Source organism: Nylanderia fulva, unplaced genomic scaffold (genome assembly GCF_048542155.1).
Source record: "Nylanderia fulva isolate GAGA-0341 unplaced genomic scaffold, ASM4854215v1 Scaffold23, whole genome shotgun sequence".
Classification (NCBI taxonomy): Eukaryota; Metazoa; Arthropoda; class Insecta; order Hymenoptera; family Formicidae; genus Nylanderia; species Nylanderia fulva.
In genome coordinates, this window is record NW_028190293.1 from 2,318,484 (window position 1) to 2,335,798 (window position 17,315).

The 17,315-nt window shown below is 32.1% G+C and overlaps 1 protein-coding gene across 5 annotated transcripts in view; it reads right to left on the reverse strand.

Moving 5' to 3' along the window:
• Gr10 (gustatory receptor 10) overlaps positions 1-17,315 on the reverse strand; it is a 30,435-nt gene that overhangs the window by 7,589 nt on the left and 5,531 nt on the right. For all 5 annotated transcript variants that reach the window (XM_085483019.1, XM_085483016.1, XM_085483018.1 and 2 more), the window contains 6 exons: positions 12,643-12,785; positions 10,131-10,303; positions 7,363-7,555; positions 6,303-6,406; positions 4,487-4,610; positions 2,637-2,809 (listed from right to left, as the gene is read on the reverse strand). In XM_085483019.1, the coding sequence (XP_085339145.1) occupies positions 2,637-2,809; positions 4,487-4,610; positions 6,303-6,406; positions 7,363-7,555; positions 10,131-10,303; positions 12,643-12,785 (910 nt within the window). The remainder of the gene's footprint in view (positions 1-2,636; positions 2,810-4,486; positions 4,611-6,302; positions 6,407-7,362; positions 7,556-10,130; positions 10,304-12,642; positions 12,786-17,315) is intronic.

The following is a 17,315-nucleotide window of genomic DNA, read 5'->3' on the forward strand; positions in this document are numbered from 1 at the left end:
GATTATATCTACTACATTTTTATAAATAGTCTCAATGACACCATAAAAAGATATATTCGATATATTCAAATATATCTAAATTATATAATATGTCCTCGATAAGTTCGAGTTCTGGCCTTGTAAGTTTTGACTACATTGTATTACCGATCTGGCGATACAATATTTATTCAAATGTTATGATTATCTATTAAATCGAAAACTTACATCTCACCGAATTTTTCTGAAATAAAGAACTGACATAAACCTATAAAGAGAAAACATCTTATAGAGATATTACCGCGAGATCCAAATTTTTTTCTGTTTTACTTCTAGATACGATCGTGATGAATAAGTTTGAGAGATATAAATTTATGATAACGATAAAAGAATTTTTAAAACTCAGTTCTTGTAAAGCTCCGTAAAACAGTATATTTCGCAATAAAAAAAAGCAAAAATGTTTATGGCAAGCGCGCTGGTGTTATTGAGTTTTTCATTGCTTTGATTCCTAGAATTTCATCAAGAAAATTGGAGAAAGAGAAAATATGTGATAACATATTTTCACGAACATAAATTTTATAAGGACGGGCTATAAGAATCAATTTGTTGTAAAAAAAATTATCTTTTTAAAGTAGAGAGTAACTGTGTATAAACTATTCGCGGAAAATTTTACATTAATTTCATATTTAGTCAATTGTTTTAAAATTATTGCATTTGCGCAAATATAGATATAGAAAAAGGAGAATGTAAAATGTTCAAGCTATAACATTATTCATTAAAATAACGTAGAAGGATTCATTTGCCATTAATTCTACCCATGGTAAAGATGGCATTAAAGATCAATTTAAAAGTTGCGCAGAATGCACATTTAATTTTCTCTCATTTTATCCACTGATCGACAGCCCTTGGCAGAACGGAAGCATTCAACTATAGAGAACAATTGCGATTTAATGTTTTAATTGTAATCGGAGTACTTCATAGTGATACAACTTATATCGAAATATAGAACGTGCTTGAAACATGACGAGGAGAATGCACTTGCATCTATTTGCAGTGAGGAACTTGCGACGAAGTACTTGGCGCAAGTTCAGTATTCATTATAGTTAAGCGATTATTACGCCAACAGGCATATCAAACATACGTTAATTAGCATTTCAAATTCATCTTCAGTCTCGTTAATTATGATGCATTGAATATAAACCATCATTTATTCCACTGCAAAGCTTCATACAAAATTTAGAGATTGTTATTATTTCATGAAAAAAATGCTATATATATATATATATATATATATATATATATAAATTTAATATAATTGATAGTATTCTATTTACGTCTCAATTGCTTGATAAAACATCAGAATGTAATGGGGAAATAATTGGATTTGCTTTTATTGAGCTTATATTTCCAATGTTGAGTGCTTATCTTAAACATTTCTGTAAGTTGCATAATTGATTTTGCGCGGCGAAGAAAACCTTAGAATTGAAAGACGCAACTTGACGAGTTTCCATTACATAGCTATAAAATTCGTAAGAAATTATGATTGCCATGAAAGATGAATAAATAAAGTGGTAAGGGGAAAATCTAATTGAAAGATATGTGAGAGGTGCTCATAGACGTTCTCTCAGGTGAAACATATATAAATTCGCTTGGGAGTGTACTTGGATAGTTCTATAAACATCTATATAGTGACAAAAGGAATTTTTGTTCTTTTCTTCTTAAAAAACGAAAAAAAACCTCCAGTTGGAATCCAATAGAAAAAAAGAAATTATTTAAAAACTATTCAGACATCAGCAAAAATGCAAATAATATACCAATTAAAGGATTTTGGATCGTTATTTTAAAATATAAATTTTATTTTACTGACAAATATTTTTCAATATATAACAAAGAACCGGTACTTATAGGTATAACTGACAGAATAGCGATTTTATTTGTTAACGCTAATGATTTATTACTGGTTTACACATTGAATTTCTCTCTTTATTTACAATCATTATATCATTAGTTTCAATTAGAATAGAAACAATCTATATTATATTGTGTCAACAATCTATAGTTTGCAATAACATGTAATTTGAAACGTATAAAATTCAAAATACATTGCAAAATTAAATTTAATATTTTAGTGATCTATCAGCTATTATTTCTGAATAATATTTAAAAAAGCTGTATTTTCCATAAGAACTTAATTTTTTTTATTTGAGATGCATAACTAATGGCAAATATTCAAGCAATCCTCCATTTGCTATCGTTATTTCTTCGACATTGTAAAACGAGCTTATGCAATCAGCCGCAACCGTGCGTTCATGCATTAAATGATCAGCTAATATTATGATCGGCGAGAGAACTATAAATGGACGCTCGGTTATTACTACGGAAATATCTTCTAGCAATAAATAATTCAATGAGAGTATCAAGTATACATTTTTCAATAGTAGAGTATTGAAAAATATACTTTCATCGAAATATGTATTTATTGATACAGAAAGATGTAGCTATATAAGAGAGAAAGAGCGTTTTGATGGACTCAGTTTAGCGATTCCGTGAGGCGAAGAGTTGTGGAAATATCTCTTTTAACGCATACAAGTATATACTATGCATATTATATACATATTTATTCATGCACTCACACACTCCTGTATATAATTGGTACTTACTTTGCGGCGAGGTTTACAGCGCGTTAAACCATGAAAAGTGCGACGCAGAATCTCTGAAACACTGCGACGAAAATTGCGCGTCATGAAGCAGTAGACAACGGGATTCAGGGCGCTATTTGCGTGTCCTAGGAACAAGCAGTACGTGAGAGCGTCCGATATCGATCTTCCTTCTTCTGCGAACAATTTCCAATAGTCTCTTTTCTGATACGTGTCGAGAATTAATTAATATTCATTCATGCGTTTTTGTATGTTGTCGATGTGTATGAAAACGGTCGTACTTTTTTTTCATTTCCGAGAAAGTAGTATTTAAATGCAAAATATAAATGAAAATTATGAGAGAGAGAATTTATAATTTGATGACACATTTTTTTATAATCACGTCGTTACAAATGATAATCTGTTTTGTATCAAGGGCTTTAAACGACAATTTGTAAAATTTCCATTTCTTTACAGGAACATACGTAGAAGACGAATGAAGAAAATTAGTGCAATTTAATTTGAATTATAGAGAGGGAAAATATACTATTGATGAGAGCATATAATAGATAAAAGAGGGAATATTAAATCAATTACAAGAGAAGAAATACATTTGTGATGTAACGATATAATAAGAGGAAACTCATACGCAACCGATTTTCAGAGGTTCGTCAACAAAGGTTTAAAGTAAATAACGACTGACAATATGAAACTCATGCTCATTTCAACAAACTATCCATTGTTCACAACAAGGTACAAGGTACTCAGTAACTCGGAAAATTAAGCAAAAACATATATATTTCATGTAGTTTGTAAATTTTGATTAATTTTTATAAGCACACATGCGTACAAAATTTAAAATAGAGATTATTTTTCAATTTTGAAGCTTAAAAAGTTTGAAAAGTTCTATTATTATAATTTTCGCGTATTTACATAATTTAATTCGGATACAATTTTAAATTTGAAATATGTTATCCAAGACTCATCTTTTTGCAATGAATGTATTATCATGAGATTATTTATTATCGGTAATTTTTGTACTTGGTCTTAAATAAAACTCTATCGAAAAGAAAAAGAGAAAAAAAAATATATAAAATTACACAATGTATGCAAATATATTTTTCACATTTTGAAAATTAAAGTGTATCATCGCAGTCATTGCGTATATGGTTGGTTTCTAATTTCATATGTGTAATATTATTCGGGTTTTGCGTATCTAAGCAACAAATATTAAATTATCGTTGTATTTAAAGGTTTCTTGGTTCGAGTAATTTCGAGGATTTTATCAACCGAACATCCTCCACCCACTCTCAGCTGTCAAAATAACATATTTGTTTATATTGCTTCATTAATTCGAAAATATCTAGTAATTCATCTGTCGAAAATTGAATATATTTGCAAATTTCTCTATATGTATATTCTATCTATTTATTCGTACGATCCATGATTTATAAAAGATATATTTACTTGTTTGTGTGGAAAAAATAAAATTAATATTTTCCTATAATACATAATAAAGCGGAAGCCTATATAATGGAGATAAATACGCGATTGATCATAAAGAATAAATGCATGAATATACTATAGTAAAATTGGAAGTGGACAGTATTTCAAATGCATAAATATTTGAACTGCAAAGTGCAAAAATCATAAAAAATACAGATTCGTAAAAGTAAAAGAGATAGAATGCTTTATAGAGTTCGTTTCGTAGTCTATTTGTAATTAAACGATCGTAATAAAATTTAAAAATAAATATGCATATATATAGGTAGAAAAGTGGAAGATATATATTTCAATTATATACGCATTGATACCAATATTTATAACAACAAGATATTATTTTGGAAAATAAAGATATTTAACGAGCTACTCACTGATAACTCCAAGATCGATTAACAATCTGAGCATGTTGTACGGCAACCAGCACAGGGCAAAGAGTACAGCAAGGAGGAGCAATATCCAAGCAATTCGTCTCCTCTCACGTACCAGTCTGAAACTCTACGAATAGGAGGTATCAGTGTGTCTACTGAATTTAGATTGGAATTAATCGTATGCCTAATGAATTCCGCGGAGATTAACGGAGATAGATTTCGAATAATTATATAGGACAGATGGAAGTTCGACTGACTGACCGGTTCAAGCCGATCGATTGTTACACTGGATCGAATTTCGTCGGATGACATTTGAACGGAGATATGATATTTCTTTTATAAAATATGCGCGGCAAACCGATATGCGTTGTAAAAAATCATTGGTAAGCACTTGGAGAAGTTTCACTCGTGTCATCGGAATAATTTTGCGGAAAATAAAGGTTGTTCCACGCATAGAAATTATGTTATTAGCCGTTATTTATACTGTGGAAGGTCACTAGTAGTCACGGGTATGTGCACGTGTATTCTTTAGCAGTATCCCGCTGCAGAAATTGTACGGTATCACACGGAGAGAAATTGTACACACATACAATACAATCTCACCAAGTTTGTGGAGCTCGTTTATAGTTTATTTGTAACTAATTTCTCGCACCGTGACGCAGATGGTACTGCGGTGTAGGGAAAGAATCGCATCAGTATCACGAAACAAAGGGCTAATTTCTATTACAATTTTCCTCCGTCTTCATTAGTTTTAATTCAGAGAGGCAATAAATTGTAGCTTATGGACCAAATTGCCTTCATCTTTTTTATACGTTATACCCTTTATCGACAAATCGATTAGCGACAAAATAAGAAAAGAAATGCCTTAAATCAAGCGTGAGTGCCTATTCTGTGGAACTTTAAAGTGATGAGGATATATGTATATCTTCCAAGTTATAATTAGAAATTTTTTAAATATAAAAAACTTGTTTTACAGCTTTTTTTTGCGCAAGGGAATTTTAATCAAGTTTTTATTAACACTGGATTTTAATAAAAGTTGAATCGTATTTAACACCTGTCAAAGAGTGAACGCGAATGGCGAGAGAGAATAATATGGGATGGCAAATTTCCCGTCATCGAATTGCAATTATCGGCGTCGAGCTCACATATGGACTGGGCAGACTTTAACAAACCAGAGAGGGATTTCTGTCATAAAGCATCTGGAATGACGCGATTCGATTAAACTCGACGGGAAGATGTTTTTCGACGGACTTTCGCAATCGGCGCGCAGTTGCAAAATAGATTTATGACAAATGATTCGTGCTCGCGCAAATCAGGTATCGCTTTGTAAATACATACACAGACGCATCGTCGTGTAACGGTTTCACATTTGTTCCACCTGAGCGATTACAATCCCGCACCATGCAATTGACATATTGCGATACGACAAATAAACGAAATTGCGGATTTTTTTATCGAAAAAATGAAATAATTCTCTTGCAACGAGAGGAAGAATGTAAAATATAACGTATATATGTATTTTTAGATACAATATACATATATATATATATATATATATACATATATGTAGAGTGCTTAAAATAAGCTATATGTTCAATGGTCATTATTATTAATAACATGAAATGTTTATTGATTAAGCTGTTATTAAATTGTTTTGCAGTAGCTATTCCCGCTCGACTCTTTACTCATCAAAAGATACAACGCACTTTTGGACGATATATATATATTGCAAACTATTGGCAGTTTAATTAATGAACATTTCATGTGAATCAATGATCATTGGACATCATATATTACATTAAAGACAATTTGATCTAACCTGCTGTGAGCTGGCGCTTCCCTCGACACTGTCACAGTCGAAGGGCGGCTTCCTGGAGCAGAGGGTGCGGCCCATCATCGAGTAGGCCAGTATTACGACGAATCCTAAATTGGTCAAAACACCCAATAGATAGAGCATTGTGAAGAAATCATTAACGAAGATAAATTACCAATCTTGTCCGAGTTATTGGGTGTTGAGAGAATAAATTAACACTATTAAATGTCAAGATTAAAAAATTTGTTGTCGCATTAACACGGTCACATCTAACTCTCAAAATGACAATTTCTTCAAAGATAATAATAATGTTGCATCTTGGGATTTTACATTAAATCAGTGTAGGAGGTAAAATTATACGGAGGAAAAACGTCACTGAACGTGTTAAGGATATTTAGGTACCATGTCACGTGCAAAGCTCCGTCATCTTCTTTAAATTTAAATCAATCAGCGAGTATTTGTTTTTGACCTACCTTCATAGTTACAAGAATGCATATTTTCTTATTTCTAGGCACGACGAAGTGATTTAGTATTCAGGTTCGCGTAAAGTGAAATAATATATATATATATATATATATATATATATATATATATCTCGGAGGTGATTTAAGATATTAAGAAATTCCTCTAAGCCGTTATAAAGAAACGAGATGAAAGAAGGAAGGATTTTAAATTCTTAAAAATTTTTTCATTAAATTAAAAGTAAAAATGATGATCGCTGATAAATCTTACAGGAATTCGAGAAATCTAAAATATTACAGGCCATATATAAATTCATATGGAATTGTAAATATAGCAAATATGAGCGTGTATAAGAATTTATTAATATTGCACTTCAATAATGCACGATAATAACTGGAAGTAATGCAATGGTAAAATAATTACATTTTACTTATTGTAATACGTGACCGATATATTCTTGTGTCGATGTTCTTCCTCGTTTTATTTCTCGTATAAAGTTTGCTCGAAGCCATATTGACCGATATTACTTTCCTTGTAATAAAGCCGTGAAAGAGAAAAAAAGGAGAGAAAGAGAGAGTATTCATTATTAATCATGTAAACTTACCCGGAATAGCATAAACAAGAATGAAGCATGCAGTCCCGAAGACATGCGCTCTGATGCCTAGTGGCCTGAAATCCTCCGAGCAAATGTAGAAGGTCGGTGGCAACCGCGAGATATCGTGCGAAAAATTCCCTCTTATCGTTGAGGAATCGGGCAAAGTTAAGTTGAAGAATGTGGTCGGACTGTGAAGAGTCATCTACAGGGAAAGATAAAATTCATAGAGCGGGCGTAACGTTGCGTTGCATTATGCAGTAAGGTAATTTCTGTACAAAAGTTTCTCTTAAAATACAATATGGTACACTTTTCACGTATCAAGTAGCTTTCAATAATTTATTACGAATTTTTTCAACAATTTTTCTTCCTTACTTAGATGTACATTTTCTACATGCGATTAATTATTATTGCATCGCCATTAAGGCGCTAAATAGATCGCGGATTGAAGTACTTCAAAAATCAATAATCTCGTCCCATGATGTATGTACACGTGATTAATTTAACTAATGGACATGCGAATCCTCATTTGCCTGCTATTTATTTGTATTACGTTTTTCTCAGTAATCTTTGATTATTTTGCAGTGGACTCAGAATCCATTTGGTGACGATCAACATATGATGCTATTCTTATTCTTTCATTGTCGCTACAAACAATGTTTCATACATTTTAAAGAATGGCTGCCGTTATTGTACTTTAATTTTTTATACATTTCGTTCTCTTTATGCACTTAATTTTTTTATGCATTTTTATTCTTTTTAGCTCTATAACAAAAGTAACAATAATGGAATTTAGTGATCGATAAAGTCCATGATATCTCGTTAATTGATCATATTAATTATAGTTTATAATCAGATGAAATGTTATTACGTTTACATGAATTAATTCGATTATGTATCCTATTAAAGATAAGTAACGTTAAGCGATTTGTTTGACGTCATAATGTTTGAAACGAGAATATAAAGGAAGAAATACATTTTTTTTTAAATTGCACCCTCTCAACAAAAAGATGATTCTTCCCGAGACTATATTTCACAAACAGATAGCACTTTGGTTGTCGACGTTTAATATCGATCCACTCATCCGAACAATATCACGCTGACGTTCTCACTCACAAGTGTCTCCTGTCTTGTAACGTATATAAATAGATAATAAAATGTATGTTTAGCGTGTATTATATTTCTCATCTCTGCAGGAATTTTGCTTTTGAGATTTTGGTTTTCTCGAGATGTTCTGTATTGCGCGGTGACTTACGAATTCAATGTCGGATTAAAAGATTAAAAGGTTCCAAGGATACATAAATTTATCCTGTTCGAGATGAAATACGATGATAAAATATTTTTAGATGTAAAAAAAAAAAAATGAAAGAATTTTACATAAAGTTTAATTATCTACAAAAATATTGATATATTTAACAAAAACTTATTCTTATTGTGCAAACACATATATTTTTAAGCACTTCAAGATGCAGGCGCACTACGAGATATGATTCTTAATAATTTCTCATGTATTTGATCGAATCTGTGCATTGCCGTTTTCCCTGCTCGAAAGGCAATCGGTTTTCATATGATTCACGAAGAGGAACTGCGAAAAAAAGGAGAAAGAGCAGCTTACTTTGCCTTATGTTGCGTACATTTCGTTCGATCGTCAGTCAGATAGAGTATATACATGCACAATGCATCGCGAGTGTATCGGGCGAAGTGACTGCTCTGGAAAAACGTAGATGTAAGCACATCAGACGCAGCTTTGTGCGAAAGGGCGGTACTAATGTGACTGGGTCGAGTCACGGAAACTTCGACTTGCGTTTCGCACGCGACATCAATTTTAGCATGACGACGGCGTTCCCATTCTGCAGTGTATGCAATTCTCTCGTCTTGTTTGAATTAGTTTAATCTAAGCTATATTTGTCGAGAGTTCTATTTCCTCTTCCCCTTCTTGGAGGACCTGCTTACTAATCCGTTATTTGCGTATCCGCCGCGGATACTTAATATCCGGTTTTCGCGAGTCTCCCTTCGATAATCTCGCAAACGTTTGCGCATTTTCTGAGGTTTCCGAAGGACGTTCTCACGTTTCATTGGTTTTCTTTGAAAATGTTATTCCAAATTTCTGTTTACGATATGGATAGATCAAACAGAAGCCGTAAACGCCCAAAAGTTTTATGCGAATATTTATGCCATAAAGCACAGAAACGTCGAATCGAACGACCGCAAATGTACACGTCGCGAGCAAATATGTTCTTTTTTGGCAGACCAAAAGAGATTTGCATGTAGGAAAAATAAATATATCCCAGCGGTGCTATAGGTCCTCAAAGTCTGTCCCTCCCAAAGGAATCAAGGTACATCCCAATTTGCGTATACCATATATCATTTATACTCTTCGCGAGGGTGGATCTGCATTAGCAGTTGCGACGATTCTTCTGACGTAAATCCGTTTCTAAATTTATTGTTACGATCGGTATAAATTCTCATTCTCATTTCGCAATTTCGTAAGTGACAAATTTACAATTTTACATTCTTCCGAAATAAAAATAATATTCAAAAAATTACACTAAAAATATATACATTTTTTAAATACATAATTTTTTTAAATGTATAACTTTTTTAAATATATAAATTTGTTAAATATATAAGTTTTATTTTCACCGGTTGAAGCGAAGATCTCGTCACGTGCACACACCACGTCGGCGAAAATGGACTACTCTCTTTGTGGCGAATGTCAATATGTTCATCAATTAACGCATGCAAGCTCAATATCGATCCGTAATCAAGATTTCACTTACCCCTCTGAGGACGGGAGCGAAGATACCCAAGGCCACCAGCCAGAGAGCGACGATAACAAGTACGGTACTCTTGCGATTGAATACACGACGAAACGCCATGGGGCTCCTTATCGCTAGGTATCTGTCGATACTCATGGCCGTAATGGTGAATACCGAGGCAGCAACGGCAACACCTATGAACACGAGTGATTATTTGGTCAGGACAGGAAATTTCGAGCACCGTCGTCGCGATTTTCTCGATCAGTCGCATCCTCGTTCCTCTAATCTGATTTCACGAACGTGTGAAGCGGATCTTGATCAAATCGCTACAAAAGGAGGGACAACTGTTCCAATTTATTCTTAGTGGAATTTTATTTTTCAAGTCACTTTTTTGACACACAGCTGCGATTGTTTAGTTCAAAAAAGTTACTTTTTACTGTTCTTTCTATTGTTCTTCTGGAATTGGTATGCATTGTAAATTATAATTTCGTATCTCTCTCATTCATTTATATCATAGAATCTTTATGAAATATTTGAAACACAACGAATGTGCAAACATTGTGTACACGAAGTATACAATGGTAACATTGTATTGTTTCCGCACAATGTGTTTACTTCTGAAAAATTAAAAGGTAGTTTCACGTATAATTTCATCTTGTATCACAAGTAATAAAAAACATTTTTATATACGAGTTATTAAAAACATATGTCGTATATCCTTCTTTGACCATCTTGTCAACAGCGGACATTTATGTACTTTGATTTTCACATCATTAATGGTCCTTTGTAGAGCTCGTTATAAAGAGGCAGACTTAGTTACAAGGTAATATGCGCATACATTACATTATTTTACGCTTTTGTCAAAGGCTTCGCTCGAGATTGTCACCAGCCTTTATTTAAAAGATTTCGTCAACTATATATATAAATATATATTTCCTTGCGACTTTTCTCTCTTCCTTTTTGCCAAATAATTTTCATTTTATATAATATATAGCCACGCCTGATATTATATAAAATGAAAATTATTTGGCAAAAAGGAAGAGAGAAAAGTCGCAAGGAGATGTGCCTTAGCGAATACGCAAAATCAATTTATGCTACCGCATTTTAAAATTGCTATAGGATATTAATATATATAATATGCGAGATTATGTTAAATCAAACGTCTCATAGAATATATATTCTCTTTTTTTTTTTTTTTTTTTTTTATTATAATTGGACTTTAAATGTGCGTTTAAAAAAACAAAATCATAATTTGAAAAATATCAATTACTCTCTGTTATCAGTATCGTGAATTATTTTTCTTGTAACACCGGAAAATACACATTTCAATAAAAAAATTATTAAATAAACTTTTATTCTAGATCGTATAGATTACTGAAATCAAAATCAAAGCTAAAAATATATACAATTATAATGTTAAATTTAAGCAATTACGATCTAATATTTTATGCAATTAGTTTTTTCATACCGTGCATAATGCATGTCGTTTTGAATCATAATTTCCATAAATCTTCGCTCCATTAATAATGCGAAAACTGTTTTTATAGCGGAGTGCTTTCTGATTTTCCTTCACCCACTTTTCCATTCCTTGTTCTTTCACGTGTGCATGCACGTGAACGGTAATAGCATGTCTAGTTAAGATAATAATGACACATATAACAAACGTGAAATATGAACATGAGTTGAATTTTGGATGTTACAACATAAGCTGTCAAAGAACTTCGCCAACACTGCGTCACATATTTGAAATTACATATGGAATTTTGCGTCTACATTTTATCTGGGTGACGCGAAAAATAAATCATTTTGACGAGGATATATATTTGTAACACCTTGCTCTTTTATCACCGCGACAAGAATCGTTATTCTTTTCTAAATTGTCTGAGAAAGAAAGTTTCGTTTAAATTAAGAGCGAATGGTTATGAATATTTCGAGGCAAAGAAAAATGTTTGCGCAAATGCTTTGAAGAAATGCGAATATGCGTAACTTGTTTGCGCGCTTTACGCCAGAATACACGCGTGCAAAAGACAGTGATATTATTTTAGATGAAAATATAACGAGAGCTTTTTCCATATTGAATGCTGGGGTAACGTTACACGAACGTATTAAAACCAAACGCGTTTTGCAAAACAGAAACCCATTACCGTAGAACGATGCATAATCGAGTTGCTTACGTAGATACCCGATGTCTGATAAACATCCGACGTGGTAAACGATCGAAGCAACGATAAAATCAGCGCGTAATTTTTATCGGCTTGATTTCATTTTTTTGTCATACGGTGGAATAATATGCCAGAAGTTTGCTTGTTATTTTAATATTTTACATACAAACTTGTGTGTAAAATATTAAAAAAATATATATACCGACAAAAATACGCAAAGCATAAAAGTGATAAAATCAACAATATGTTACACTGTTACGAAAAATGGAACAGTAACATATCGCGAAAGATTTCAAGTGTGATTAGATCGAATAAGAGCAATCGATTCTTTTTTTTTGAAAATTTTAAACGTAAAACATTCTCTCTCTTACCTTGAAGATAAGAAGAAAGTTTGCACATGAGTTCACCGTGACGCCATACAATCGAGTCCGCCTGGATGACAGCAACTGGCATGCATATAATGGTAACCAATAAATCGGCGACGGAAAGGTTCACCACAAAATAGTTTGTAACACTGTAAGAAAAAATGTTTCATCTTTATTTTTGCGTAAATACAAACGTAATAATATAATAATTAATCATTTATAAATTTAAATTGAAGTGTATCAACAAATTTGAAATTGGATCATATTTTCCACTAACACACTTCATATTTTTAACAATATTATATCTATTGAAATAAAATATTTTAATGATATTTTTAAAGCATATATGTATATATGTAATTGTGTGTATGTAGATTTTTTGTTTATTTCACAAATTCAATTTCTTTGTAAAAATACGGACAACCAATAGGATATCGTGACAGTAAATCACCAATGGAGGGTTGACCCACGAGATAGTTGGTCATATTTTTAAAAAATAAACTCTATCTTCCTATTCCCTTTTTACAAATATACACACGTGGAAATATTGCGCAATTTATAATACTTCCATATCCGTTAAATATAATTGCTTTGCAACCTATAGTTTCTCCATTGGGAAATTTAAATCACATTCCTTATTAAATATAATGTCACTATCCTTTAGAATGCACTTGAAGTACAAAGGTCATAATGAAGCTCAAATAAACGACAAACGCGTTGTCCTTTGTTAGTGATAGTAATATCGGTGATATTATCGGAGAATGCAGGAATAGTTCCTTGTTACATTTTGCAAGTGCTAGCCCATCAAAGAGACAAACATCATTGTCATTTACCATCTGGGAAGTATCTGGGAAGTTCGTGCGATCTTTGAATAACACACCCCATCCTCCCTCTTCGTCACCTTCAATCGTTCTGTCAATTCGCTGACATAGTTGCGAAGAACTTGTTCAATTTTTTTTTATCAATGACGAAGTAGAAAGTTGGTGGAGGCTTTTGATTTTAATGAGTATACATCTTGTCTAAGAAAATCTGATTTATTTTCTCAATAGTTAACGATTATAATTAAAAATTTATTGAGAGAAGAAGAGAAATATTAAAAGAATCTAAAAATATCCATCGAGAAAAATATTGCTGCAACGTCAAATATATATTTTTCTCATTATTTAATACGCTTTATTATTTTATAATATATAAAAAAGATATATATTATAGAATAATAAAGCATATTAAATAATAAAAGATAATATAAAAATATAAAAAAGTGATGATACAGTAATAAAACAATATCATAAAAGTGCAGAATAAATGTTTTGTGTTTAATTTTCCAAATTTTGATAAAATAAAATAAAACAAAATGTTATATTACCAAACAATTTAACTGTATCTTTCTCTCTCTCTCTCGCTTATGAATTTTTTATCCTTTCAGTATCACTAAAGCATTCTTGCTTTGTTTGATTTTACAATCCTCGTGTGAAAAAATGACAAAAAAAATAATACAGGACGGGCTGTAGAAATGTCGTTTCAGAGTCGAAACGAACAACACACAGCAACCGAATCTATCCTATGACAAGATTGAAAAGCAGACAGAATGGACCAGCTTTTTCGATGGCTGATTGTGGTCTTATCGTATGTAGGCGAGTCTCGTGCATCTCGTATGGGAAGCAGTGCCTGGACTGAAAAATAATCGGCAAGTTTCGCCCAGTTACGAATACGTTCATCCATTATGAACGGCTCACCGGTGGTTTATTTGTACGACACGATGCTGCTGTGCGCCTCGCCGTCAGAAATAAGCGACCACGGATAACGTACATGCAGCTTCGTGAAATGCTTGAACACCGTACTCGGAATACATTCTTCTTCGTTAGAGAAATAGTCTGCATCTTCTTCTTCGAGACTAGACAAGCTACCTCGGTGAAAATTAATGTTTCTCTCGAATGCAACGCGAGCGCCTGTGTTAAATATTGGAGTAGTCTTCTGTTTTCGAGAGAATGATGTATTCTTGCAGAATATATACTAGAATCGAGAGACGGAAAAACGAACGAAGTTGGAACCGCAACTAGACTGGTTGCGAATGTTCCTTTGTGAAAATTTTAAAACTAATCACGTTGGTCCACACATTGTTTTCAGATTCCCAATCGAGTGCACGTTTCCCTCCGCATCGAGATATATATGTATAAACTATGTGCAATTCCTTTTTCTAACGTTCGACGTATATCAAACGCATATATAATATATAATAAATATGTATATAATATATAATAAATGAATATTATTTTAAATCTATTTTGCATACGATATAAACGTTTTTTATTATTACCAATGATCGTATTTATTGGCAAATATAACCGAAGCTGTTGCAATGTAAATTGCGAGAGAGATATTGCACAGATGTAATATAAAAGTTTGCAAAATCCTTCGCCCGAAGCGGAAAACGCACGATATCATGAAAATGTATACAACGGCCAATTCTGTTCACTCTCGGAGAAATTATTATGCAATGTGAGTACGTGTTTATTGACATTGTAAATTGTAACATGAGAATGTCACGTATTCAATTAATCATTAATTTAATAATTCCGTAAAATAATTAAGATATAGCGTGTACACAACAAACATATATGCAATGCACGTTGCATTTCACCTGTAATTTGGAAGAGAAATCATACATAATTGTCACTAATTCAAGATTATTATGTTTGCATGTTTATAAACAAATTATTCGTAATACAGCCTCTAGGGGTGCATTATCATATGCGCGTAGGAATAATTACGAACTTCAAGGTTGTCAACATGAATATTCTCGAGTAAACATAATTATAATAACTAAATTATAACGGGGTAAATAATCGAACCTCGGGTCGAAAGTGTGAATACCGCAATCACGAAACTTTGGATAATAAATTGCTACTGTAAAAGCTTTAAAAGATCTAAAGCAGCTATAAAGATGATATTGCCATCCCGTATTAATCGCGCGATTCCTTTCCTGCCAGCACTATACGTGAAAGAGAAAATCTATGTACATTGGTCGCAAAGTCGCAAGAAAATATGACACGTGACGTAATATACAAAAAAATTTAATCAACTGTCTATCGGATTTTTGTAATTTTGTGATTGATACTTATAAGAATAAATTGAAATAACATATAATGAATTTTAATATAAAATTTTAATATAAAATTTTAATATAAAATTAATTTTAATATAAAGTTAAATTTAACATGAAATGTTACGTCGCAAAGACGTTACAAAAAAAGCGACGCGGTAGCCAATATTTTGAAAAGTTGAGATTAGTTTTTATTGTTATATATGTAACTATATAATCACATTGATAGATAAAATACATAATGTGTATTTGATTATATACTTATAGTGACAAATTTAAACAGATGACATATTATTTTTATATTTGTAAATATAAAATATATACCTGTTTAAGTTTCGGTCACAAATTATAATATAATCAGACATTTTGTTTATCTAATATATAAAAATATATATAGTTTACATACATAACAGTAAAAACCAATCTTAACTTCTCAAAATTGATCGATCAATTTCAAGTCGTAAATAGGTGCTGAATATGTCACATAAATCGCAAATCACTACAGCGTTTCTATCACCAAGAATTTGGCTGTTAGTCACGTGACAGTAACGTGGCAATTACGTTTTAAACACCAGTTGAGACGTCGTTCAATGTAACATGTGACGAGTTAACACGTTATAGTGACGTATTGAACACGTATCAGTGCTGGCAGGGTTGGAACTAATGTGACCTTTGTCTAGATTATTGCCATTCGGATAACTCAAAGTTTTAATTACTGGCTGTTTGATTCAATCATACTATACACAGCGAAGGTAATATCTTGCGATAAGCCAAGCTGCGAATGAAACGATAGCTCGACCAATCAAAATCTATGTATTTGGAGATCGTTATATTCCTCCCCCGGACTTTCTGCGCGTAATTTACGAAAATCTCACGTGATTCAATTCGGAGTCGTCTCATATGTCTCGGGTGACGTACGAAATTCATATAATACCGATACAATCACGTTTAACCGGTTAATTCCTGATTATTATAATCTTTGTTAATGTCCGCACGTATTGTATAAAATTCTCATTATGTGAAATAAAAATAAAATATGATTCTTTTCTCTCCCCGTGATAAAAATAAATATAAACTTGAAAAATTGATGCGTGACATATATTTCAATAAATAGTATTAATGTTGAAATTTTTCACATTTATATCTGTAAAAAATTATATAATATTATAAGGATTATAAAAATCTCACGTTATAGATATCTTTCTCAAATTATTACAAATTGTTCAAGTGAAAAAAGCGTTAAGTAAACACTATAAAGTATTAGGTATATAAGTTAGCGTAAGTTCCTCAAAGGCTTTCGAATACTATTCGCAGATCTCACTTTATCCGAAAAATCCTATCTACAGCGTGTCTCCATTAAGACAATTCTGTATAAGCGTATTTAACCGCGTTTATATTTTTGTCACGTAGGATCTCTTCGTCCTCTCGTAATTTCCACATGGGTTAACGTGATAACATGTGCACATGTTTATATCATTGTTTAATCAGCATCTCTTAATCATACAATGCATTTTCATTTCATTATAATTTATTGAGATATTCTATATATTTTCTCGAATAGAGAGGGGGGGGGGGA